Source organism: Molossus molossus, unplaced genomic scaffold, assembly GCF_014108415.1.
Source record: "Molossus molossus isolate mMolMol1 unplaced genomic scaffold, mMolMol1.p scaffold_m16_p_21, whole genome shotgun sequence".
NCBI classification, from domain to species: domain Eukaryota; kingdom Metazoa; phylum Chordata; class Mammalia; order Chiroptera; family Molossidae; genus Molossus; species Molossus molossus.
This window is the reverse complement of record NW_023425357.1, coordinates 10,357,695-10,382,534: the sequence shown is the minus strand read 5'-3', so window position 1 is coordinate 10,382,534 and position 24,840 is coordinate 10,357,695. Positions and strand designations below refer to the sequence as shown.

The following is a 24,840-nucleotide window of genomic DNA, read 5'->3' as shown; positions in this document are numbered from 1 at the left end:
GTTAGTGCTCAGGACAGCACTGGAGATTTTGTGGGTTACAAAACCAGCTGAGAAACCACAGGCCGATGGAGCATCCCACAGCTGTGGAGACGGGCAATGCTCTGGTGGGGACGGGTGGCCCAGCGTGGGGGTGGGCTCAAAGGGCGCGTGCCGTGCCTTCAGGAAGAGCAGGGGCGGAGCAGGGGGCTGGCAGTGCTGGCTGCACCCGTGGCTGGGCCCTGCTCTGAGCATCTTGCAGGGGTCCCTCCGTTCAGTTACCGCGGCAACCCCATGAGGCAGAACTACCACCAGCCACAGGTTTCAAGTGGAGAAACAGGCTCGGAGAGATTAAACAACTTGCCCCAAATGACGGAGCTGGGAGGAGACAAAGCTGGGATGCAAACCCAGGCAGTCTGGCTGAAGAGACCCCGAGTTTAACCACCAGCCTGTACTTTCAACGACAACAGAAGTCACGATCAACATGTAGCGAGTGAACAGAAAATCGAGCAGCAGCTGATAGATACTGTTGGACCCACTGTGTCTTGGGCCCTGTGCTAAGTACTTTGATGCATGATGTTGGTCCATCCGCACAGCCTTAGACCACAGAGCCTATCATTACCCCCATTTTACAGATGAGCAAATGGAGCCTCAGAGAAACTGACGGAGATCACATGGTTGGTTAGTGGCAGAGCTATGAGCTGGACACGCCAGAGCCTGGGAAATAACACTGCCCACCCAGACACCTTAGGCAGGCCCCTGTGGGTCCCCTACTGCTTGGCCTTAACTGACCTCGCTCTCCCCCTGGTGTGTGGCACGGCTTGAGAACCAGTCAGTCCCTACATGTGGCTGGAAAAATGCTTCAATGTAGGAACCGTGACAGGCCCCTTCCACCCTGTGGCTGAGAGCAGAAGTGGCAGGTCTTCAGGGAATGGAAGCAGAGAGGCTGTGGGGTCAAAATCAGTGCGGATCCCACCAGTGCTGGCCACCTCCACCAACCACGGCCGCCTACCATCACAGTGGCCTCCTCCTGCCCACCCCTGGGAATACCTGGGGTACACCAGGTGAGAGCCAGTCCTCCTCTGCTCAGGACTCCGGCTCCACCTCACTGGGTAAGAGTCAGAGCCCTCGCTGTGCCCACTAGGCCGCCCCACACCATCTGGCAGGTCCCCGCTGCCCTCAAGCTCCTCCCATTCTCCCTCTTCCTCACTCTGCGCCAGCTGCATGGAACCTGTTCCCAAACATGCCAGAAACATTTTCACCTCAGGGCCTTTGCACTGCTCTCTCCCAAGATCTCTTCCTGATTCCCATTTTCCAGGAGTCGGCCTGGGTTCCTCTTCCCAGGCTGTGACTCTTGGTGGAGGTCTTGGCATGTGTGACCCCAGTCCTCTAGCTAACACAGGTAGGGGGGCCCCAGCGGGTCCAAGGCCCTCACATTACCTTTCGGGCTGTGCCCCCAGAAGGGTAAGCTGGCGACTTCCGCAGCACAGCCCCGGGACGCAAGGCCACGTGCCTCTGGCCTGCCTGGGAGCGCCCGGCTGTCAGCCCTACACAGAGCCGGAGCCTCTGACTGACCCTAAACAGCTCTGACAAACTGCTCTGGAACCAGGAAGGTCTGGAGTGTGCTGCCTCAGGAGAGCGCAGGGGGCCAGGTGGCTGCCCGCCTGGGATCGCTCGGCCCACTGCGGTGCCCACGGCAGGCACTGGCGCCTGGCGGTGCGCCTGGCAGCCCGGCTCCCATGACGAGCGTCTGGGGGAGTCTGAAGTCACTGAAGTCATGGGGGGGGGGGCACAAGCTGCTACACGCTGCAGCACCTTCCCCAGCAGGGCTGGGGTGTAAGAGGGTGTGGGGGTTCCCTGTTTGAGCATGACAGCACGCATCCCTTTTCCAGCAGCCCTCAAATTTTGCTGGCAAACTCCCTCCTTTCACCCCCAAACTAATCTACTTGCCCTAGAGTAGCCCAGAGTGCTTCCCTCCCCAGGCCTCACTGTCATCTAACATATCAATAATACGGTAGCTCAGTTGTCTGTCTGTCTGCCTCGCTCTCTCCAGAAGCTACACAAGGGAGGACTTTGTTCCCTGCTACATCGCCACGCTGGGAATAGTGTCCGGCATACATTAGTGCTTTACGGTCAGGCCTGCCCGGTCCCGCTCCCCTCTCCTCTCCAGGATCCCAACGTTCCGGGCTGCAGCGGCCTCGGCCCTGACTGACGCACCTCGTCCCGGACCTGTGTCTGTCTCCCTCCTGCCCTGCAGCGCCACTTGCTGAGGCATCCACAGGTCTTTGTCTTCTGGTCCAGGCCCCCTTCCTTCTCACTCACATCCAGCCTCAGCCTCAGCCCCAGCACAGCACTATCTTTCAAAACATAAATCTGTCTGCACTATGCTTTTCTGCTGAAAACGTTCCTTGCTGCCCGCAGCTCACAGGATCGAATCTAAACTCCGCAATGTGCCGACAGGGCCTTGCGTGGTCTGCTCCTGCTGACCGCCACGGGCACTGCTGCCCCCTCGGCTTCTACATCTGAGCCACAGGCCTGTGTTCGGTGACCTGATGGCACTCACCCTCTTCCTTACCTCAGGACCTTTGCACATGCTACTTGCACAGGGACACCCTTTCCACATCCCATCTTTTCTTTCTCTCTCTTTTAAAATATAAATTAATTTAAAAATCCTCACCCGAGGATATTTTCCCAATCTTCAGATAGAGTGGGAGGGAGGGAGAGAAACATCCACGTGAGAGAGACACATCGACTGGGTGCCTCCCACATGTCCTCGACCAGGGCTGGGGACCAAGCTGCATCCGAGGTACATGCCCTTGACTGGAATCGAACCCATGACTCTTTGGTCTGCAGGCCGATGCTCTAACCGCTCAGCCAAACTGGCCAGGGCTCCTTTCTCTCTTTTTAAAAAAACTGCCCACATATAGCAAAGTGTACAAAACATAGAGGTACAACTGAAAAAATAGTTATACAGCAAACACCCATATAACTGCATCCCTGGTCAAGACTATATTTTATTAGCACCCTGGACCCCCCAAACCACTTCACCTGCTCCCCCCCACCCTTCTCATCTTCGGCTGAGATGACCTCGGGGAAACTGCCCTCAGGCTCGACTAGGCCTGCACTGGCATCCACCCTCAGCCCAGCGGGTCTGCTCTGGAGCTTCCCGTAGGCACAGCTGAGTCATCGCTAGGCCTGTGCTTGCTGCCTTCTCCGGTGCCCTGCGAGTGCCCGGATGGCCTGCCTGCCTGCCTGCCCAGCAGAGGGCCAGGCACACAGCGGATGCTCGCTGTGCGAATAACACAAGGTGCTACCTATGAAGTGCTGTGCTAGAGACAGGCAGCTACTGAGCGCTGCTGCCTGCTCCCGACGACAGTGGTGGCAGGCTGTCACTCCGGCGTGGCCCAGGGGATGGGCTGACAGGCGATGCCGAGGGCAGGGTGGCCAGCAGCAGGCAGAGGCGTGTGGGACCCTGAGCATAGGTGCTCAGCGACCATCTGGGAACCTGTGCCGATGGCGATGGGAAGACTGTGCGAGGACCAGTGGAGTGAGGCGGGTGTGAGACTGGGTTTTGCACATCTGTCTAAGAGCACTGCCCTCCTGGTTCCTGGTCAGCTCAGCCTCTTATGCCCAGGAAGACCCTCCTCCAGCTGGGTCAGGCTCCCTCACTGCGGGCGCTTTCCTTACCCACCAGCACTGTTTGGGGACCGATCTGCCTCCCTCACTGGGCTCTGGGCTCTGAGAGGGCAGACCTGAGGCTGTCTCGGTGTCCCCGCATTGCCGGTCACAGGCGTGGCCCAGGAGAGAAACTGTGATTTACTCAGTCGGAGGCAGATGTCATCTTTTCCTAACACTCCTGTGGTTCTAATGACAGCCAAACTGGATTTGAGATGCACCCCAGGTACGAAGCGCTCTACAAACTCAAGCTCATTCAATCCTCACTGCATCCCTAGGAGGCAGTTGTGTAATTTATCCTCCATTTCACAGACGAGGAAACAGGCCCAGAGAGGTTCAGTCATTTGCCCAAGGCCACACAGCCAAGACAAGGCAGAGGGACGGCAGAACCCTGGTGGGCTGACCCTGGAGACCACACTCTCATCTACCATGAAGGTGTTTTATACATCCACTCATTTAATTCTCCCGAATTTGCCCAAGGCGGTACCTACAAAGTCAGAGGATGAGTGGTAACACTTTCCTTAATACCCATGAAAGCAAACACACATCCATTTAAAACACATTCTCCTCCTGTACCGCCCAAATCACCTCCAGCACCCCATTTTGGGAAATGCTGTTCCACACTAGCGCTGGTTGCCTAGGAGAAAACTTCCGGAAGCAGCTTTAACGAGTAGATTAGAATGATGTGCAATTAGCACAATTGTCTGTATGCAAATTAAAGCTCCCAACCATAGGGCTCCCTTCCTAGCAGGCTCCTCCCCCACATCATTGTCTTCATTTCTGGGTTCAGCAAATCCTTCTCTCAGACACAGGGTAATTTTATACCCACCTCCTGCCTCGGCCACAGCCTGCTCCCCAGCGCTGCCCACCTGGATGTCAGATTTCACAACCCTCCAGTTACTCGGGTCACCAATCCAGGCCTGTGCCAGCCCCAGGGGCCACCGCAGCAGAGTCCGGGGGCCCCGTGACACTGAGTCCCTCTGGGTGGGTGCACTTTGACATCTGTCTCGGTGAGGTGAGGGCTGGGGGCCTCGTCCAAGTTTGCTCATTATTTCTTCTCAACGCCCAGCACAGTGTCTGGGACATAACAAACCCCAAACAGATATTTGTGAGTGACGTGAATGGAGAAATGAATGAGGGAGCTGTCAAAAGAGCCCGTGAGTTCCCATGATTAAGGACTACCCTGCCTGTCTACAGGTGGTTCTCAAAGTGGATCTGCTGGGAACTTTAAAAAAATGCATATCCTTCGACCCCGACTCTGACCTTCATTAGAAACTCTGAGTGAGACCCAGCCCTCCAGGGGACCGTGTGGGCCCATCCCCCTTACTGTGTGGCTGGAAGGCTGCACGGGGAGCTCGCAGACCTCCCTGCAGCTGGGAGGGGCACGCGGCTGCGTGCTGAGAAGGGTTTGGGAAAGCTGTGCCTTCTCCATACAAAAGGAGCCACACAGAGGCTGCCATCTTTCCTCTGTCCCCCCCACACCCAGGGCCTCCAGGGCCACCTGCAGACCAGGAAGTCGGGGTGTAGGATAAGGATGGCGGAGACACAGATGCCAGGCCTTGAGGCTCCTGGGCTGCTGCATCCCTGGCTCTGTCCTCTCTGGACCTCCCTTCAGGGGCTGTCAAACCTCTGTTTAAGCCCCTGTAGGTCAGGTTTCCTGTTACCTCCAGCCAAACACTCCTCACAGAGAGTCTGTGACCCCAGAAGGCACAGAAACCACGGGTCTCAGCAGAGGGAGAGGGAAAGAGAGGGAGGACATCAGGGACAGATGAGAGCCCCCCAGCTAGGGGTTTCTCCATGAGCCTCCCGACTCAGAGCAAGCTCATACATCTGTGAGCATGCTTCTGGGGTGCGGGGGCTGCCATCCGGAGTATGGGGGAAGCAGAGAGGGGTCAGGGCCCCCTGAAGGGCCCGGGAGAGGAGGAGTGCCTTACCTGGTCTGTCTGGGTGGGTTGCGACTGCCCCCTGCCAGGCCTGTGGGGGTGCTGGAGCCCGAGTTGTACAGCTTTGGTCGGTAGGCCTTGCTCTGGCCAGCAAGCACAGGGGCGGGCGAGACCTCCCGTCGCCTGTCTGCATGGTGGGAACGCCCGGTGGCCTCGTGCCCACCTCCGCAAAGGCCAATACTTCCTGGGGGCTTGTGTGGCTTGGCTGGTCGAGGTGCCTTGGCCAGTGACATGCAGCTGGGGCTGGAAGTGTAGAGGGTGGTGTCAATGCCACTGTCGCTGGATCCGCCCTTGGAGAGAGGGTCTTGCTCTGGCTCCAGAGGGTCCAGGGGATCGAACCAGCGGTCGTCGCTGTGGCTGCTGGATGCGTTGCTGGACAGGGTATTGCTGCTGGAGTGACTGGAGTACTGAGGTTCTCCCTGGAAGGCAAGAGAAGTGTCATCCCTGGGCTCCAGGATGGGGCAAGCGTCCCCACCCACTTATTCCCTGCATGACCCCTGGAGCCAGGCAGCTTCCAACATTGGCCATGTGACCTTGGCCCAGTGCCTCAGTTTCCACATCTGTAAAATGGGATTGATAATAACCACCTCGTGGGGTTGCTTGGAGGGACGACATTATGAATTTGACATGAGCTCACCACTCAAGCTCAACACCCCTGACTCTCAGCCCCTGGCCTTCCCCCTGAACTGCCTCCCTGTCTCAATGATGGCACCTGCATCCTTCAGCTGTCCCACCCGAGCGCCTTGGACCCTGGACCCTGCTTTTGATCTCCTTCCATGTCATCCAACAGTAAATCCTGTTGCAAGTGTCTTCAAATCAGATCTTAACCCACTGCCTCCCGCTGGTCCACGGCAGCAGCCTCCTCTGGGGTCTCCCTGCTCCTGTCCTTGTCTCCCCGAGCCCCGCCCGCTTGCTCCCTCCATGCAGCCAGAGGGAGGCTGTGAGTACCGGTGTCAGCTCATGTTCCGTCCCTGTCTGAACTCTCCCGTGGCTCCATCTCACTCAGGGTTTGAAAAGCAAAGGTCTTTGCCAAGGCCCCCAAGCGATCTGGTCCCATGTTCTGGTCTCAAACATCACCTCCCTCTGCTCCAGCCACATGGGCCTCCTTGCTGCTCTGAGCATGCCAGGCACACCCCACTTCAAGGCCTTTGCACCTGCTGTTCCCTCTGCCTGCAAAGCTCCCCCCCACGTGTTCATGGATCACCCCTTACTTCATTCAGGGTTCTGGCTTACAGCTCACCTCATCAGAGGTCTTCTAACCACTTCAGCATAAAAAGCCCCTTCTCCCTTAATTGTACTTTGTTTTCCTTCCCCTGCAAGGACCAGTTCTTGGTGTTTCAGGATGTGTCTATCTGCTTACTGCTTGTTGCCCCAATGGCATGTCAGCTGTGTGAGCACAGGGGTCCGTCTATTCTCTTCATCACGGTGGCCCCAGTGTCTGGCATGTTGCAACTGCTCATCAAACTCTCACTGAATGACTGGATGTGAACAGACTGCCAAGTGCTCACCAAAACTATCTCCTCCTCTTGGACTACATTTCCCAGCTTCCTTTGCAGTGAGGCGTGGTCAAGGATGAAGTCTGGGCCGATGTAAGTGAAAGTGATTTATGCTATTTCCAGACCTGGGCTACAGACACTTCCCACGTGAACCTGTCTCCCTCCCACCCCACCTATTGGAGAGGCAGGAACCCAGCAGAGGGCTCCATGGCCTGAGGGACAGTGGAGCCACAAGAAGGATAGAGTCTGGGTCCCTGAATCACCATGTCAAGAGCTGTTCAGTGAACACCTGCGCTGAATTGTTACATGAGAGGGAAACAGACCCTGTCGCATGAGGTCGATGAGAGGTGGGGACTGCCTGTATAGCTGCTGACCTACTGCTATAGACTGAATGTCTGTGTTCCCCCCAAATTCCTATGTTGAATCCTGGTCCCCGGTGTGAGGGTGTGAGGAGGCAGTGCCTTGGGGAGGTGATCGGGTTATGAGGGTGGAACTCTCATGAGTGGAATTTTTAAATCCTTATATGTATGTACCTATTTATTCCTATATGTATATTTATATTCCTAGTGAATGGGATTATAAAATCCAAATGCGTATTTACACCCTTATCAAAGGGCCCCGAGAGCCCCCCTGCCCATTCTGCCACAGGAGGTGGGAGGGCTGCCTACGAACCAGGACGCGGCCCTCACCAGACACCGAATCCGCCTGCGCCCTGGCCTCGGACTTCCCGGCCTCCAGAACGCCGAGAAACACCGCAGTTCGCAGACGCTAACCCAGTGGACAGCATCTTCGGTACAGAGCCCGAGCTGAAGTCACCTACCGTGACCGACGTGACAACGAGGGGAGTGCGGCCCGAGGAGCGGAGACACGCCTGGAGCCAGGACGTGCGCCTGGCTGGTTCTGAGCCCAGCAGTCAGCCCCGCTGCCCGAGTGCAGGTGGCGGAGGTAGGGAATGTGCGCACATGTGGAAGGAGAGGCCCCGGACCACACCCACACCGGGCAGGCGAAGCTGCCCGGCCCACAGCAGTCAGGGCAAGCCCGGCAGCCCAGTCCCACGGCTCTGCTCCTGGGTGGGGCGCTGGGGCCCAGACTCACTTTGGAATGCCTGTTGGGGGAGTCTTTGCCTGCTGCGTCCTGCCTGGCGCTGTGTTTGCTCCCGCTGCTTCCAGCCAGGGCTGAGAGCCGGGCCTGGGCGGGCACATGCCACAGAGGCTCTGCAGGAAGACAGGAGACGCATCAGTGGTTAGAGGTGACTCAGGTCCTGGCCTGAGTCCATCCAAAGAATCTGGCCCTAAATATGGCCTGTGATGGAGCCACCCCTCTGCCAGCCTGTCTGCTCAGCTCATACGGGGCCATGACCCCATCAACTTACGTCTTCAGGGTAGGACAATGCTCAGTAATGGAATATTTACTGGGCACTTGCTCTGTGCCAGGCCCCACTCTAGTGCTCTGCATGGGTGAACTCGTCAAAGCCTCAAACAACCTCCATCTTTGTCCCCAGAGGAGGCTGTGCACATTTTCATCCTTACTTACTGACCATTTGTATTTATTTTGTAAATTACCTGCTCGTATGCCTTATCCAGTTTTCCATGGAATCAACTATCTTTGATCTTATTGGTATACAGGATTTTTTTTTTTTAATCCTCATCCAAGGACATTTTTCCATTTTTGTTCAGATGAAGTGGGAGGGAGAAAGAGGGAGAGGAAGAGAGAGAGAGAGAGAGAGAGAAACATCGACGTGAAAGGGACACACTGAGTGGCTGCCACCCACACAACCCAACCAGGGCCGGGGACAAACTGCAACCGAGGTACGTGCCCTTAGCGGGAACCGAACCCGGGTCTCTCTGGACTGCAGGCTGACGCTCTAACCGCTGAGCCAAACTGGCCAGGGTGAAGCTCTCTTATTTTTAACAGCTGTACAGTATTCCATCACGTGAAAGGACACACATTATTTAACCAGTTTCCTATCAGTGGACATTTCAGTTATCTGCAATTTTTCTTTACAACGTTTTGGTGGCTTTCCCTTGACACACGACTTTGAGCAAGTGTAGGACTGTGTCTGGAACAGAATTCTACAAGTGGAATTGCTGGTTCAAATGTGAAACAGGTTTAAAATCATGATGGCTGGGCCCTGGCTGGTTTAGCTCAGCGGTTGGAGCATCAGCCTGCGGACCAGAGAGTTCCGGGTTCAGTTCCCACTAGGGGCACGTACCAAAAAAAAAAAAAATTTTTTTTTGCCCTGGCCAGTTTGGCTCAGTGGTTAGAGCGTCGGCCTGCGGTCCGGAGAGACCCGGGTTTGGTTCCCGCTAAGGGCACGTACTTCGGTTGCAGTTTGTCCCCGGCCCTGGTTGGCCGTGCGGGTGGCAGCACTTGATGTGTCCCTTCACGTCGATGTTTCTCTCTCTCTCTCTCCCTCCCACTCTATCTGTACAAAAAATGGAAAAATATCCTTGGGTGAGGATAAAAAAAAAAAAAAATCATGATGGCTGGTGTGGGTGTAAATTAGTCTAAACTCCCAAAGCCAATGAGCCTGAAGTGGGCATCCGACCTTAAAAAACCCACCGAAGGAGAGCTGGTTAATATCCATCAATCTTGCCCGGCTGGTGGGGCTCAGTGGTTGAACGTGGACCATGCACTGAGAGGTCATCAGTTCGATTCCCGGTCAGGGCACAGGCCCAGGTTGTGGGCCCGATCCCCAGTGGGGGGCATGCAGGAGGAGGCCAGTCGATGTTCTCTCTCATCCATGTTTCTATCTCTCTCTCCCTCTCCTTTCCTCTCTCTCTAAAATAAATAAAGAAAAAAATAAAAAATCAAAAACCTATCACCCTTATAGACGCTCTGGGACTGGGGCCTGGGGCCAGGCAGGGCACCCAGGGCCACTCGAGCAGCCTGTCTGACGCAGCTGAGGGCCCCTGCCTGTGCGGCTTTCACCTGGGAAGCACGGCAGTGAGCGCAGGGAGCCCGGCCACCGCTCTCCCTCGGGGGTGAGTACCCTCTGTGGAGCATCCCACACGCCCAGGGGTGCTGTCTCCGGGAGGCGGCTAGCCCATGCCGGGAAACCACATTCTACAGACAGCCAAGCTGTGGCTGTCACATCCAGTCCTCACTACCACCCACGACCCGGATGACGCACACATTTCTGTCTCTGGTCTGGGCTCTCCCCTGACTTCACGCTTGTATAGACGGCTGGGCACCTCCCACCGAACGTGGCCAAAGCCAACTCCTTGTCTTCGCCCAAACCTGCATCTCTCAGTGTTTCCTGCTTGGTCAATGGCTGCTCCATCCGTTCAGCTCCTCAGGCCAAAAACCTGGTCTCACCTTTGACTCCTCTCTCTCTCAGACACACTGAGGCAGGAAGTTATGTCAACTCTACCTTCAGATGACGGTGTCCAGAACCCACCCATCTCTCCCCCTCTTCTGTTCCCAACTGGCCACAATATGCAGCAAGAGAAGCCCTGTGATCCCGAGCCAGACCCTCCCACCATTCTCCAGCCACACGGGGCTTCTACTGCCCCGACACTGGCGTCACTGCTAGCTCAGGGCCAAGGACTGACTGCCCTCCTCTAGGATGTCCTCCCAGCCGGCTCCTTCGCACTCTTTCAGCCTCGCCTGACGTGATTTGCTCAGAGATTCTCCCGAGAGCTGTTGATCTCCCTCTCGGCACTGCCCCAGTTCCCACCGACGCTCAGCGTCACGGTGGACTTGGCGCTGTGTGCCCTGTCCACCGTCTCTCCCAGCACACTGTCAGCCCCAAGCAGGCGGGGGATGTGCCTGTTTGGCTCCCACCGAATCTCCGGTGCTCAGCCTGGTGTACCGTTAGTGAAGGGCCAGGTCCCTTCCCTCCCCGGCTGCCCCAGCGTCCCTGGCTCTGCCCTTGGCCGGCCCTGATCCTGGATCCTTCACCAGTCCTCTGAACTGGCCCCCAGTGACCTTGTGACCTGTGCTCTCCTTCACATGCTGACGTGGCCGCATGGACTCGGGGCAGCTGGTGATCCTGGGGACACCTTCCCAACCTGGGTGCTCTGAGGCTTGAGAAACCACCACACTCCGTGGGTGAGGAATTGTGGGTGGAGTCTGTGGACAGTGGGGGGCAAGGAGGCGGTTCTAGAACCCAACAGGCCTTGGTTCAGATCTCATCGCTGTCACTTATCAGTAGGAACCTCAGCCAACCGACCACCTTCCTGTGCCTCGTCTTCCCCTTTCTAACGGGCAGCAACGTGCCCACTCTGCTGTGACCCTGCAGTGACTGAGAAACTGGTGGTGTGGAGCACCTGTCCAGCGCTGGGCACACAAGCACACATCTCCGTGGTGCTGTTAACTATGACTGTCACCCGATGCAGGCAAACCCTGTCTGCTGTGCTGCCTGATCCCCCAGCCCGAGCTACCTTTTTTCTGGATCCTGAACCCATTCCAGACTTCATGATGCCTGCCCTGATTTGGGTGGGGCCCGGGGAGGGGGAGGAGGTGTCAGTCAATTTATAACAAGGTCCTGAGGAGGTGAGAGGGAACCCAAACTCTAGGAGACAGAGAGCAGATAGGAAGGACAACGGGGAGTTTCTTGACACTTTAGTTGGGGCCCATGGTGAACCCTGGAAAAAATGTCCTCCTCATTTTACACTTTAGTGTAATGAAATCACCAAGCAATACTTTTCTCTTTTTCTGAACTGGGCAGATGTGAAAAAAAAGATGTAAATCTGTCTGTTGGGACGAAGGTCCTAGACTCGCAGCGGGGCCAGGCCTTGCAGGGCAGCCTGCTGGCCTGAAGCGCATCTGTCCTCCTGGTTTAAGGGAGCCCCAGGGCTGGGATGCCAGTGACGTCCCTGGGCCGCCAGGCCTGGGCTATGCGACCTCATCCCCACCCCATGGTGCCTGTGACTGTGGGAGCAGGTCCCGTGCCGACATGGCCACCTGAGCTGCCTGGAAATTCTGGAACATCCCCTAAGCAGACACCTCTACCTCTTCCCCCTCCAACGTCTGACAATTTCACTGGTTTTCTTTCTTTGGAATCCACTCATTCATCTGATGGTTCTGACTCCAAAGGGGCTACAGTTTGTTGTGCAAAACTATGTTTAAAATATTCTCCTGGCTAGTGTGTCAGTTGGTGAGCGTCAACCCATGCACCAAGACGTCGCTGGTTCGATTCCTGGTCAGGGCACATGCCGAGGTTGTGGGCCCCATCCCCAGTGAGGGGCATGCAGGAGGCAGCCAATCGATGTTCTCTCTCATCAATGTTTCTATCTCTCTTTCCCTCTCCCTTCCTCTCTAAAAATCAATAAAGAAAAAAAAATTAGAAAAAGAATATTCACCTACGGGCATGTGCCCACGACAGTCATTATATGTAGCAGAATAAGCAATGAGAAGGTGCTCAGTCTCATCAGGCACCAGAAACATGTAAATAAAACCACACGTGCTCCTACCACACGGCCGAAACAAACAGGCTGGGGAGGACGCGGAGCAACCACGGCCAGAGGGCACTGGGGTGTGCAATGGCCTCTCGCTTTGGGAAAGGCCTGGCAGTCTCTCACCAAGAGGCACACATGACGCAGCAGCCCCACGCCCAGTCTAGCCCACGGGCACGCGAGCCTGTGCTCGCCGACAGACAGACGGCACTACCCTCACCACCCTCTCCTAGGCGGCCCCAGACTGGAACTACCCAGTGTCTACCAACACGCGACCGGAGTCATCGGTTGTAAGTCTTTCCGACAACGGAACGAACACCACTCAGGGACTGTGTGGCGACCTACAGTCACGTGGCCAGCTCCCACCAACGCCACACCGAGAACAGAAGCAGACACGCACCGAGCGTGCCTACGTTCCGCATACGTGGAATTCAGCACCAGGCAGGAGGCCGTCGGCCGCTGAAAGCAGGACGGGGCGGCCGGTGGGGGTCCCGACGGGGACGGACACGCGCCGTGCTCTTGCCCCGGGTGTGGAATGTGGGATGTCGGCTTGGTGATGTGTTAGCACACTGGACACTCGTGACTTGGGCTCTTTTCTCGGCATGTGCTGCACTTGTGTAACAGTCAGAAATATAACACGGGGGCCGGCAATGAGCAGCCTCGGCCCCGCGGGCCCCGCGGGCCCCGCCCCGAGAGCACCTCGGTCACCTTCCGGCACCTTCCTCGGGCGCTGCCACCTGCACGTCCGTCTGCGCCTGAATCCTGACTGACAGTGCGGGCAGACACCCTCTCCTGGATGGAGGACCCCTCCCTGGTCCCCGCTGCCCTCCGGGGCGCCCTCTCTAATCCCAGTGCGGCCCTCACGGCTTTCCCGTTTCACCTGCCTGCCAGGAGGGAGCAGGGCCTGCGCAAACCTGCCTACCTGGCTTCTGACGCTCCATCGTGCTCTCCTGGCTGGTCAGGCCCCCCGAGGAGGAGTCCCCGCTGGATGTCCCATCGTGGCCGAAGTGGGGATCAAAAGACAGCAGTGGGTGTGGGGCGGCCGCATACCTGCAGGGGGAGAGGAGGCAAGCGCAGGGTGAAGGGCTGATGTGCCAGCCGCCACCTGAGTCCGGGACTTGCTCTCAGGGGGTTTTAAATACAGGAGAGGCTCCGGGTGGAGGGCGGCTAGATGAGTAAGCTTGGAAACGTGCTGTAACCTGAGGGTCAGAATGAGTCTCGCCTGGGAAGGAGGCCAAGGAGCGCTGGTGGCAGGGCGTGCAGGGTGAGGAGGGGTCCTCAAGGGAGAGGTGGTGGACGCCTTCCCTGGGGCCTCTCCTCCCAGCGGCATTCTCTGTGCCCCGGAGTGGGTCCCGTGAGCACCTCCCAACACCCACCCCACCCCGAGCAGTCGGTCGTGACAGACACCCGCCTTGCCTGGTTGGTTCGGGGCCAGGCAGATGACACAATTTAGGCCACCGAGATGTGAGAGGGTGTGAGCTACTGAGACTCCCACAGAATGCTCGGGCTGTCACCCGGCAGGCCCGTGGCAGGGCTGCACCTCCCGGCCCCTTCAGGTTGGCCAGAGGGGCTGGGTGACTGGTGCTGGTTACTGCATTGTGAGGGGAGTGACTTGGAGGTGGCGGCTGCTCGGGCAGCCTGCGTCCCGAGAGATCTTCTGCCAACTGACAGTGGGGGTGCGAATAAATCTTTATTGATACAAGTCACTGAGCCTTGCAGGTGTTTGTTGCTCAGCATAACCTGACTGACATGGGGAAAGTCCGCTGGGGGTGCTTCTGGGAGAAGTCTCTTGCTCTTCAGAGAGCTGACGAGGAGAGATGGCTGCTTTTCTTCATCCAGGCATTGCTGGGTCCAGACAACACCAGGAGTCCCTGGTTGCCCCTCACTACAGCCTGAGGGTGGATGAGGCCAGCACTGAGGTGGAAGAGAGGAGGCGAAGGAACCAGGCCCTCGACAACATTGTCGAAATGCTTGATTCACCTCCCCCGCAGCCTGCGCTACCCCTGGGCCTCCTCTTCTGTGAGAACAGAGTCCTACATGGTCAACTGGCTACAACCAGTCACTTGCCGCTGGAAGCACCCCACTGGCACAGGCCCTGTGTTCGGGGGGTCACTAGGCCTCTATTCATCAAGCTGATGTGGACAGTCCCCATTCGCTGCTTGAGTCTATACTTGCAAACTGGAACGGTGATAACCGGGACCCCCAACATCCCAAAGAGAAGTTCACTTCTCTGGGGTTACCCCGCCAGCCACAAAGCCGGGGCTACCTCTGCAAAGACCAACTCCAGACCCCTCGGCTTCGCTGCCTCCAGGGCAGCAGAGGGCTGCGTCCGAGGTGCCCTGGATTTTCTGAAAACTCACCCGACTCACCTGCCCAGAGTGTGCACTCTCCCAGCCTTCCCAGACCCTGGCTGCTAATGCCTCCGGGGCAGGAAGACAGAGCCCCACCAGTAAGAAAGCACAAGCCGTCTTCACCTTACGGGGCGGCCTGGCGACCAGGTAAGATGTGGTAAGATGTGGCTCCACTACACCTTGGACACTGAAGTGTGGACGTGTTTATTCCGTTTTTCCAAAACGCCTGTATCAAGTCCTGAGCACTACAGAAAAACGCCAGCCGTGGCTGGGGTCGGCCAGCGGAAAGCGGAGGGGACAAGCGGCAGACACCGCTCCACTAGTCTCTGCTCCCGCCCTGCCACCAGAACCCCGACGGTGTCTGGGGCAATGAGTCCGTTGACAGACTCCATTTCTCAGGCTCCCATGCAGTCTGGCCAGTGAGATACAAGGGCTGCCCGTGACTTCCAGGAACTCGCTGGAGGTGAGCTGTGGGGCCCTGGCCTCACCACTTCCTCAAGGCTGAAGTTCCAGCAGGTGACAGGCCAAGGATGGCAGAGCACTGGTGAGGAGGAGCCTGGGTCCCTGACAATGTGGGAGAAAGAAAGAAACTATCTCGTCTGAATATCCGTTTTCTGTATTTTGCAGCTACACCTAATCCTAACTTTAGTGGGACATATTTACTATGCTTCCTCTCTCAGCTCCTGTCCTCAACCAAGTGTACTTTGTCCACTCATGTAGTAGTCCCAGTGCAAACTGACGGACCGATGCTGAGTCTTTGGGGTGCTGAACACGCCCTATTTGGGGCCATTCTATTACTGCCGCATCTGGTCAAGTTGGAAATCGGGCCATTCCAGCATCGTACCGTGCACAGCTCTGGGCAAGAATCCCAGAACAAGAGATCAAATGGATCTTTAACCTCATCTGAGAAAATGTAATGTAGTCTTATCTTTTCTCGGAATTGGAAATCACTTAAAAGCCAAAGAGTTTGGAGTTTTAGTGAGGAGCTAACCAGCTGCCGTTTCAGGGACCTCCAGGCACAAGCTGGACAGACTGACTGACCCTGGGGAAGCCTGGGCGGGGGTGGCCGTGGATCAGTCGGCTGCTGGGACGTTGGCCTTGAGCTTTGCCGCAGAGGAAAGTAACCAGACAGACGTGAACGCGAGGAAGAGCCTGTCTGGGGGAGGGCCCTGGCCTGCTGTCGACCCCCTAGCCTGACTCATGGGACAGTGGAAGGGCGAATTCCAGGATGATGGAGTAAAGGCCAGCCATCATCACCTTGGTCCTTGCTGGTGGCGCCCAGGTTCTGCTCTCGTGGCCGTCCCTCTGCCACGTAACTTGAGTAAATTCCAACAGTTTAAGACGTTGTGTGGGTCCAATGTGACCTTGCCAGGGGTTGACTCAGGGCTCGGCACTCTTGAAAACAAAGAGAAGCTCTTTCCTCTGCTTCCGCAGGGCACTGGTTTTGCTCGGGGCCACAGGAGCCATCAGGGGTCATGCGTGGGGCTGGTCCCTGAGGAGCCCACTGCAGAACTAACCAGCCCTACAGCCACCCCAACTCTGCACTTACCACGTGATGTTAACCCCCCCGAATTCTCCCTGCCTTCTCGAGGTGGGCTTTCTGTCACTCCATGAAAAACCATGACCCACTCTTTATGGAGCCGGAGGAGAAAAACAGGACAAAAATCAAAGCCAACCAGGTGGTCTAATGGGCAAAGTCTAGGGTCCAGTCCAGCCCTGCAGGCTTGCAGAGCGGGCACACTCTTCTGCCCTAACACTCTGGACTGAGTTGGGTGGTCTGTTATTCTTGCACAGGAGGGGGGCAACCCCCGGAGGACAGGGACAGCATCTGCCAGCCTCTGTACCCCAGCTGCCGGCACAGGTGCTGCCACACTCGGCGGTATCAGTCGTCACCCTCATGGAGCGCTTACTCCATTTTTTTATCCTCACCTGAGGATATTTTTACATTTATCTTCAGATAGAGTGGGAGGGAGAGAGGAAGGAGAGAGGGAGAGAGAGAAACATTGATGTGAGAGAGACACATCAATTGGTTGCCTCCTGCACGACCCCAACCGGGGCCGAGAATGAACTGCAACCGAGGTACGTGCCCTTGACCGGAATTGAACCCGGGACTCTTTGGTCTGTCGGCCGACGCTCTAACTGCTGAGCCAAACTGGCTACGGCTAGAGCGCCTGCTCTGTACCTTTCCAAGAGCTCTAAAGGGCGGCCCTCCTTGAATGTTCTCACACGGCCCAGAGACAGACATTGTGCAGGTGAGCAGTCGGAGGTGCAGCGGGAACGCCACTGGCCCACTCACGGCAGACAAGGGGTAGGCCAACTTGCCATCCTGTCTCTCAGTAAATCTAAGAGGGGCCATGAGAAAGGTCCTGTCTGAGGGCCTCTGCTTTCCTAAGGGTGGCAACCTGCTGGACAAGACAGCATGAGCCAGAGGGGCCCTGAAGGAGAAATGTCGGGGCTGGGCTGGAAGGTCTGTCTTGGGTCACATGGGCCTCCAGGATGTCCTGGGGCAACTGTGCAGCAGGACACGGAGAAAGCGGCTGAGGCCAAAGGCCGCCGGGGCAGCGCCGCCCTGTTCCCAGCCTCTTACGCAGGCTGGCGACTGCCTGTGGAAGATGCTTCTTGGGGCTTCGGGGATGATGTGTGCTAGGACCCTTTGGCAAAACTTGAAGCCCAGCTGCCAACAGAGAGAAAAGGGCCGCGACCTGGGCCACAGAGAGCAGAGGCAGGCTCCACTGGAGCCCTGGGAGAAGAGGGGTAGGCTGGGAAGAGCTGGGTCCAAGGGAAAAGCATTTGTTTCCCACTTGTAAACACTGGAGAGCCTAAATCACAGCCATCAAGTGTCACGGAGGGGTGGGGACCCGACAGGGACCATGCTTGTCACTTTCATTCAGAGGATGAGCTCAGAGTCCTTTGGCAGGAAGTCGCATTTGGGGTTGGGGCCAGCCCTCTGGCATCACACAGGCCTGAGTTCCCGTCCTGCTTCTGCCACTTCCTGCAAGAGTGACCCTGACCAAGTGCATTCATCTCATTGAACCTATTTCCCTGCTTTGTAAAATGGGATCATCCAACTATCCACCTTGTGGAGCTGCTGGGAACACTCACTGAGATCACGCACACAGGTCAATGGAACGGACTAGAGAACCCAGAAACAGATCCATGCCAATGTGCCCAATAAATTTCCCCTTCCGACGAATTTTTGCTTTGAGGGGCAAAAGCAAATGCTGGATGTGGAGCCTTCGCAATAAACGGTGGAGCAAACTGGACATCTGCAGGGAAAAAAGGGGAACTTCAACCTACACCTCTCACCTCATGTAAAAATTAATGCAAAATGAATCATGGACTTGCCCTGGCTGGTTTGGCTCTGTGGTTAGAGCACTGGCCTGTGGATCAAAGAGTCATGGGTTTGATTCCCAGTCAAGGGTTCGATCCCTGGCCCCAGTAGGGGTTGTGTGTCTCTCTTGCATACAACGATAGTGGACTTACAGGGTGTGTGCATTTCCTGGGAAAGAAGGATCCCTAGCTTTCACCAGATCCCTTAATTTGAAAAGAGGGAAGAGATTCTGACCTTTCCGGAGATGGCTTGTATCTGGCGTAGGTGGCTGAGCCAGGGGTGGAGAAGCTCCCAGAAGGCTGTCGGTAGGGAGGGGCTTTGTCGACCCCTGCTGGTGATGCTGGGTAAGGGGTTTCTGGGAAGCTAACAGGCCTGGGACAGGAGGGAGGAAGAAGGTGGGGTGAGTGAGGAGGATACCGCCGCCCTCACAGAGGTGGGACAGACAGATCTCTTGCTCAGGCCCAACCACATCCCATCTGCTTCATCTGCTACCCTCCTGTGGGGATGGAGAGAGCTGCTGAGCAAAGGGCAGCAGGAGGCTGGGAGCCCCTGCCCTCCCCTCCCCCTCTCCCACTTCCGCTTTTCTGACCCTCAGTCACTGCTGCCTGTTCCAGCCCAGCCCTGGGACAAGCTGCTTCTCTGCAGGTTAGATTCCCCCCTTTCTTGGAAGCCTTTATCTTCTGATACATAACATATTCAAAATAATTTATCTGTAAGGTATATGTCATCATAATAAACTCTGAACTAGAATAAACCCAAGAGCTAGAATGGTGGCAACACCTATAGACCCACGGGCTCCTCCCCTTCCCACATTCCCGCCTCCCCCAAGAAGTCATCACAGCCTGTATTTTGTGCTTTCAGTCCCCTGACCTTTTAAAAAACAGTTTTAACCAGACGTGGTATGGTGGATTTCCACCCCCGACACAGCTATCTGCACAGACAGGCTCCGAATATAAGCTGAAGGGCAGGGAGGCAGGCAGGCAGGGAGGCAGGCAGGCAGGGAGGTAGGGAGGGACGGAAGCGTAGGATAAGGAGAGGAGAAGGGGCAAGAGGGGACTAGAAAAAAGGGGAGAAGAGGGGGTGGTGGGGACAGGGTGATGCCCCTTGGGGGTCCTTACCTCTTGCTGTGCAGGGGCTGGGACTCCCGAAAGGGGACCATGGGGATCTGCTTTGGGGGCCGGCTCAGGGACTGAACGTGGCCGGGGGTAGCGGGAGCGGCCCACTTGGAGGCGGGTAGAGAGTTGTGGGAGGCGGGCCCACTCCACTGCCAGGGCGCATTGCTGCGGTAGGGGGGCCGGCCCCCAGGGGGCATGTTGTCCGGCTCAGGCTTGGGCTCCGAGGCATTCATGTCGTAGGTCTCTGGCCACCCCCTAGAAAGAGGAACTTTGTTACTCAGAAAGGTCCTGGCCCACCTGCACGCGTGCCTGCTGCCTGGTGAGCTCGCGGGCTTCCCTGGCCCAACCTGAACGGCGATGGCCTATTTCAGAGGCTGAGTGATACCCTTTAAATTGGTCTGAAACTTACCAGCTCTGAGTCCTCAACCAGGACAGGGCCCAACACGGGTTCTGTCTGCCCGGCTGCTTGACGTCATGCCCTCGCCCCTCTTCTCCCTCTGCAGCTTCCCTTCCTCTCCCTTCTCCCCGACCCCGGCCTCGAGTCAGCCAGTGTTGTCCGCCGACTGGCTCGGCCACCAGAAAGCCAGATGCCCTTAGGATCAAAGGATAGTATCTGCCTTGTTCCGAAGAAGCTCAAAGACAGCTGGAAGAGGAGCAGGTGACCTACTTTGCAGGGTGGTTAAAAAAAAAAAAAAAAAAAAAAGCTACAAAATCCAGAACCTTGAAATAAATACAGAAGGGCCCGTGACTGCCCCAGCCCAGGCGGGCACAGGGCGAGGTGCGCTGGGCTCCAGGTTCCAGTGGGGAGATCTGCGGGCTGGCTGGCGCTCTCCACCGGGGCTGCAGTGCGGCAGGGAGGGGGCTGAGCCCCAGGAGGGCCCTGCTCACGGAACCCACTTCCCAGCAGCTGTGGGAGCTCAGCTCGGAGTCCTTGGCTTGGAAGCCCTCATGCCCTCATTGAGCCAGTGCTCTGCGACTCTCCTGAGGCCCCTGGGCCCAGGAAACTTTCAGGGCCACCAGGCAAAAAATCTGGTGGACTTGGTGGCTGGGAGCCCAGCACATGGCTGCTCAGGAGTCATCAGAAGGTGGCCTGAGGCCGCGCTCTGGCGCCTGGGCTGCACCCTGAGCCCTCAGCAGCAGGAAGGCCCAGTGGACTTCCAGCAGCTCCTTCTGCCAGTCCCTCTGGACTGGTACCAGGTGAGGAATGACAAGAACACGAAGGCTGACGGCGCCCGCAGATACCCAGGCTGGGCGGAAGTGGAGGAGGGCGGCAGTGCGGCCCCAGGCAGCGCACACCTGCTGCTCCTGAGAACAGGTCTGTGTGCTCTGGGTGGGGCTGACCCCACTGCCTGGCTCCAGGTAGGAGCATGCAGCCCAGCCCTGGCCAGTCAGAAACCCCTCTCCTCCTGGACGTGACTGGCACAGGACTGCCATGGGCCCTAAAGTGGGGCCAATCAGACACCATGAGCATCAACTCGGGGACTATTTCTGGAACTACTGGAGGAAAATTCTATTTCCCTGGGGCTGCTGAGCTGGGGAGACCAAAGGCTGGAACTGTGAGGAGGGGGCCGTCTGTCCTACAAGGCAGGAGACAGCTTGAGGACAGCAATGCTGAGGAGGCAGGTGACAGACATTCCTGGCAAGGGTGTCCGAGTCCTTGCCTAGGGACATGCCTAAATCTTGCCCTGTTTCCTAGTCATGTCAAGCACATCAGCCAGTACAGTTCCTCTTCTGCTTTATCATGTTTGAGTTGGTTCTGCTGCTGGTAATCAGAGTCCTGATTAGCCCACTACACTTTAGAGAGAAGTACATTGAGGCACAGAGAAGTTAAGTAAACCGTCCAAGGTCACACAGGCAGTAAAAGGTGGAAACTGGATTTAAATACACTGTTGAGCTCTAGCTGGTATCAGTCAGTTGGTTGGAGCATTGTCCTGTGCTCTGAAGGGTCACGGATTCGATCCCTGGGGTCAGGGCACATATCCAGGTTTTGGGTTCCATCTTTGGTCGGGATGTGAATGGGAGGCAACCAATCGACATTTCTCTTTCTCTCCCTCCCTCTCTGCCTCTCTCCCTTTCTCTCTCTAAAATCAATAAAAAGATATCCTCAGGTGAGGATTAAAAAAAAAAAATAGACAGTTGACTCCAAAAGCCCACAGGTTAATCACCACGCACAATGGCCCACTGTGCAGTGGTTTGGGAGCCACTGGGTAGATTTTTTGGGTGTCTGACTTTCTCCCTAGTTGTTAACAGCTCTGCCTTTGGCCAGGAGCCCTTGGGCACGACCTCAAAGGGAAACCTTCTCCAATCACCTTGCAGGCAGCAGGCAGTGGTGGAGAGACAGGGCTCTTGTCTCTCAGATCCCAGCTCTGCCCCTTACAGCCTCCTCCATGGCCTCGAGTGAGGGGTTTCCTTCTAAGAACCCCAGCTTCCTAATCTGTGAGGCGGGGTGGCTGTGAGCATTCTGTGAGCATTAGTAGGAAACCTGGTGCTTCAGAAACAGGCATTTCTTTCTGGTAGTTTCTGACAGGCTGGCCTTCTCTGCAGCTGACTGCAGTGTAGACAGTCTCCCTGCCCCTCCCACGGGGTCAGAATCCTAGTCTCTCTTCCACTGTCTGAAGTCCAGCCACACCCCCCTGGGGGCTCTGGGACAGACTCCTCCCAGCCAGCGGAAGCAGCAGCATCTCAACCACCCCAGGAACGCAGTGAAGGAATGCAGACCCCTGGCCCCGCCTCTGCTCACCTGAGGCAGGATCTTCCTTGAGGCGGGGCCCAGGGACCTGCATTTTACAGCTGCTAGGGATAAAAATGGTTGAAAACCGGTTTTAAACTATCTTTATTTTTTTATTTTTTCTTTATTGATTTTTAGAGAGGGAGGGAGAGGGAGAGAGAGACTGAAACATCGACGAGAGAGAACATCGACAGGCTGCCTCCTGCATGCCCCCCACTGGGGATTGGGCCCACAACCTGGGCAGGTGCCCTGACCAGGAATCAAACCAGTGACTTCTTGGTGCATGGGTTGATGCTCAACCACTGAGCCACACCGGCTGGGCTTGAACTATTTTTAAAGATTAAAATGGTGTAAAAGGGCATTCCTGTTCCTTATTTCATTCTCCAGTTTCACCCACCAGAAACAATCAGCTTCCAGTTTATTACACATTCTTTCAGAAATATCCTATGCAGGTACACAAATATTTAAAATGGAAATAAAAAGAACAGCACACTTAACCTCAGATACCATACTGCTGCCCCTACCCCACCAATCATGAATATTTCTAATTGTGTTAATGCCAAGGCCCTCTTGGCATTAACAGATTCACTTCACTTTATTTAAAAATGTTTTCAAAAAAAAGTTTCCATTGATTTTTTAGAGAGAGAGGAGGGAGAAAGACATAGAAACATCGATGTGAGAAACAATCATTGGCTGCCTCCTGCACGCCCCCTACTGGGGATTGAGCCTGCAACATGAATTGACTCAATCCACTGGACCATAATGGCGGGGCCAAAAAAAATTGTTTTTATTGAGTTTTAGAGAGAAAGGAAGAAGGGGTGGGGGAGAGAGAGGGAGGGAGAGAGAAACACATCGATGTCAGAGAGAAACATCAATTGGTTGCCTCCGGTACCCACCCTGGACGAACCTAGGCATGTGCCCTGACTGGGAATGATGCCCAACCAACTGAGCCACACCCAGCCAGGGTTCACGTCACTTGAAACATCCAGCTACGATTCCATCACGTGGGGACCTGAGATGTGTTCAGCCACCCCCGTGGCGGATACTTAAGATGCTTCTGGTCTTTTGCTCGACCAACAACGCTGCACTAAACATTCCTCCCCAACATCCGGGCCGCCTGCGGGAGACTCTGCGGGAGGACGCCCGGGCCTGCCCCCAGTTCTGGAGCCCAGCTCCAGGGGACAAAAGCCTCACAGGTCACCTTCCCCATCAAGCAGCAAAGCAACAGAGACAACATGATGAGAACATCCCTCCTGAGTCTGTGCCTGCACCCACACTCAACATGACGCATTTTAGCAGGGGCTCTGGGTGTTCTCCTGGCTACCTGGCCCAGCCCAGCTGTGGCCCAGCAATGCAGGGCCCACTCAAGAAGCCCAGCTTTATGGCCTGGGGGCGTGAGGATGATCCCCTGTACCCCATCCAGTGTCCCGAGAGCACGGTGCGGACCGGCGCCTGGCCGAGCCTGGCTGGCAGCAGGGTTTGCCCACACCTGAGAGCCCACTCAGCTCGGCATCACTGAGCCAGGAGGCCAGGGCTGCACCGGGGGCTGAAAGGACTCCAGAGCTGGGTTATCTGCTCTCCAAATGAGGTCAGACAGACACTCCTGCATTTGAAGAACAACAAAAGCCACGCAAGTCCTGGCCCACACCCGCCCCCGCAGACAGGAGATCCTGTTCTGCAGCTACCTTGTAAAGGGAGCAGGGAGACAGTTTTTCTCCTGAACGGGGCAGGGAGCAGAACTCATCTGTCTGGTCACACCCTCCGGCTGGCTCCCCAGAGCCAAGAGGGGGGCCTGCAGACGCTACCTTCGCTTTGGCAGGGCCCCACTGCAGGAGCGGGGCACCTTCGCAGCCTCTTGCACTTGGAGTTGTGCAGAGTCATCTGACAGGGGGGTTGGCTTACTGTGTGCACCCGTGTGGGAATGAGCATGTGTGCAGGGAGAGGAGAGGGTCTTTGGGGAGCCTGCCTGCGGGGTTACCTGGCTTGACGTGTCCCTGCAGAGCTCGGAGTGGGTGTGGCTGGGCTTTGGCCCCGCAGAGGAGGAGGCCCCAGAAGAGAGCTGGGAGAAGGGATGCCAGACCGGACAGGAGTCCCGAGGCTGGGGGTCAGGTGTGGGCCTGGGTGGCTGAATCCTTGGTGGCAGGGTTTAGGCTTGCTCAGAACTGCCCCCCACCAAGTTCAGAGCAAGCGAGACTCAGGAAGGTGGGGACGGAGCACCCAGAACTTGCATGTGGAGAGCTTTAACATCTTTTAGAGGCCGCAGAGCGCATGCGGATGGGCAGCCTGGACTGAGTTCTGCTCTGCCACTTACAGCTCTGCACCAAGTGGCTGACCCACTCTGTTTAACGGGGATCACACCACCCTGGGAGGTGACGTGTATGTACCCGTGTCCCTTTGTCTCATGCCTCCCTCTTGGGCTACTCTGCTCCAGCCACACTGCCCTCTTGACCTGTCAACAAGCTGAGGGCCTTTGTTCTCCCCTCCGTGATGGCTGCTCCCTCCCTATACGGCCCTTCTTCTGGCTCCTTCTCCCTCTCCTGACCATCTTCTCCAATGTCAGTCATGCCCTCTATTTCCTCACACCCACATCTCACAGCCAGGGTCTCTAGAGTGCCTCCTACAGGCCACGTACTGTTCCACGTGGTTTACACGTCTTTCCTCCTCCACGTGGTTTACCACCCTTTGGGGAAAGGCTCTATTATTGTTCCCATTTTACAAATGAAGAAACTGAGGCATAGAGGGTGGGGCCACTGGCCAAGGGTTACAGCTACTAAAGGGAGGAGATGGGATTCAAACCGAGGCGATGTCGCTGCAGAGCCCACCTTC

The 24,840-nt window shown here is 56.5% G+C and overlaps 1 protein-coding gene across 2 annotated transcripts in view; it reads right to left on the bottom strand.

Annotated features, from left to right (window-relative positions):
* Window positions 1-24,840, bottom strand: part of SIPA1L3 (signal induced proliferation associated 1 like 3) — a 225,288-nt gene that overhangs the window by 30,022 nt on the left and 170,426 nt on the right. For both annotated transcript variants that reach the window (XM_036274268.1, XM_036274267.1), the window contains 5 exons: window positions 19,290-19,541; window positions 18,406-18,543; window positions 13,412-13,539; window positions 8,186-8,304; window positions 5,586-6,013 (listed from right to left, as the gene is read on the bottom strand). In XM_036274268.1, the coding sequence (XP_036130161.1) occupies window positions 5,586-6,013; window positions 8,186-8,304; window positions 13,412-13,539; window positions 18,406-18,543; window positions 19,290-19,541 (1,065 nt within the window). The remainder of the gene's footprint in view (window positions 1-5,585; window positions 6,014-8,185; window positions 8,305-13,411; window positions 13,540-18,405; window positions 18,544-19,289; window positions 19,542-24,840) is intronic.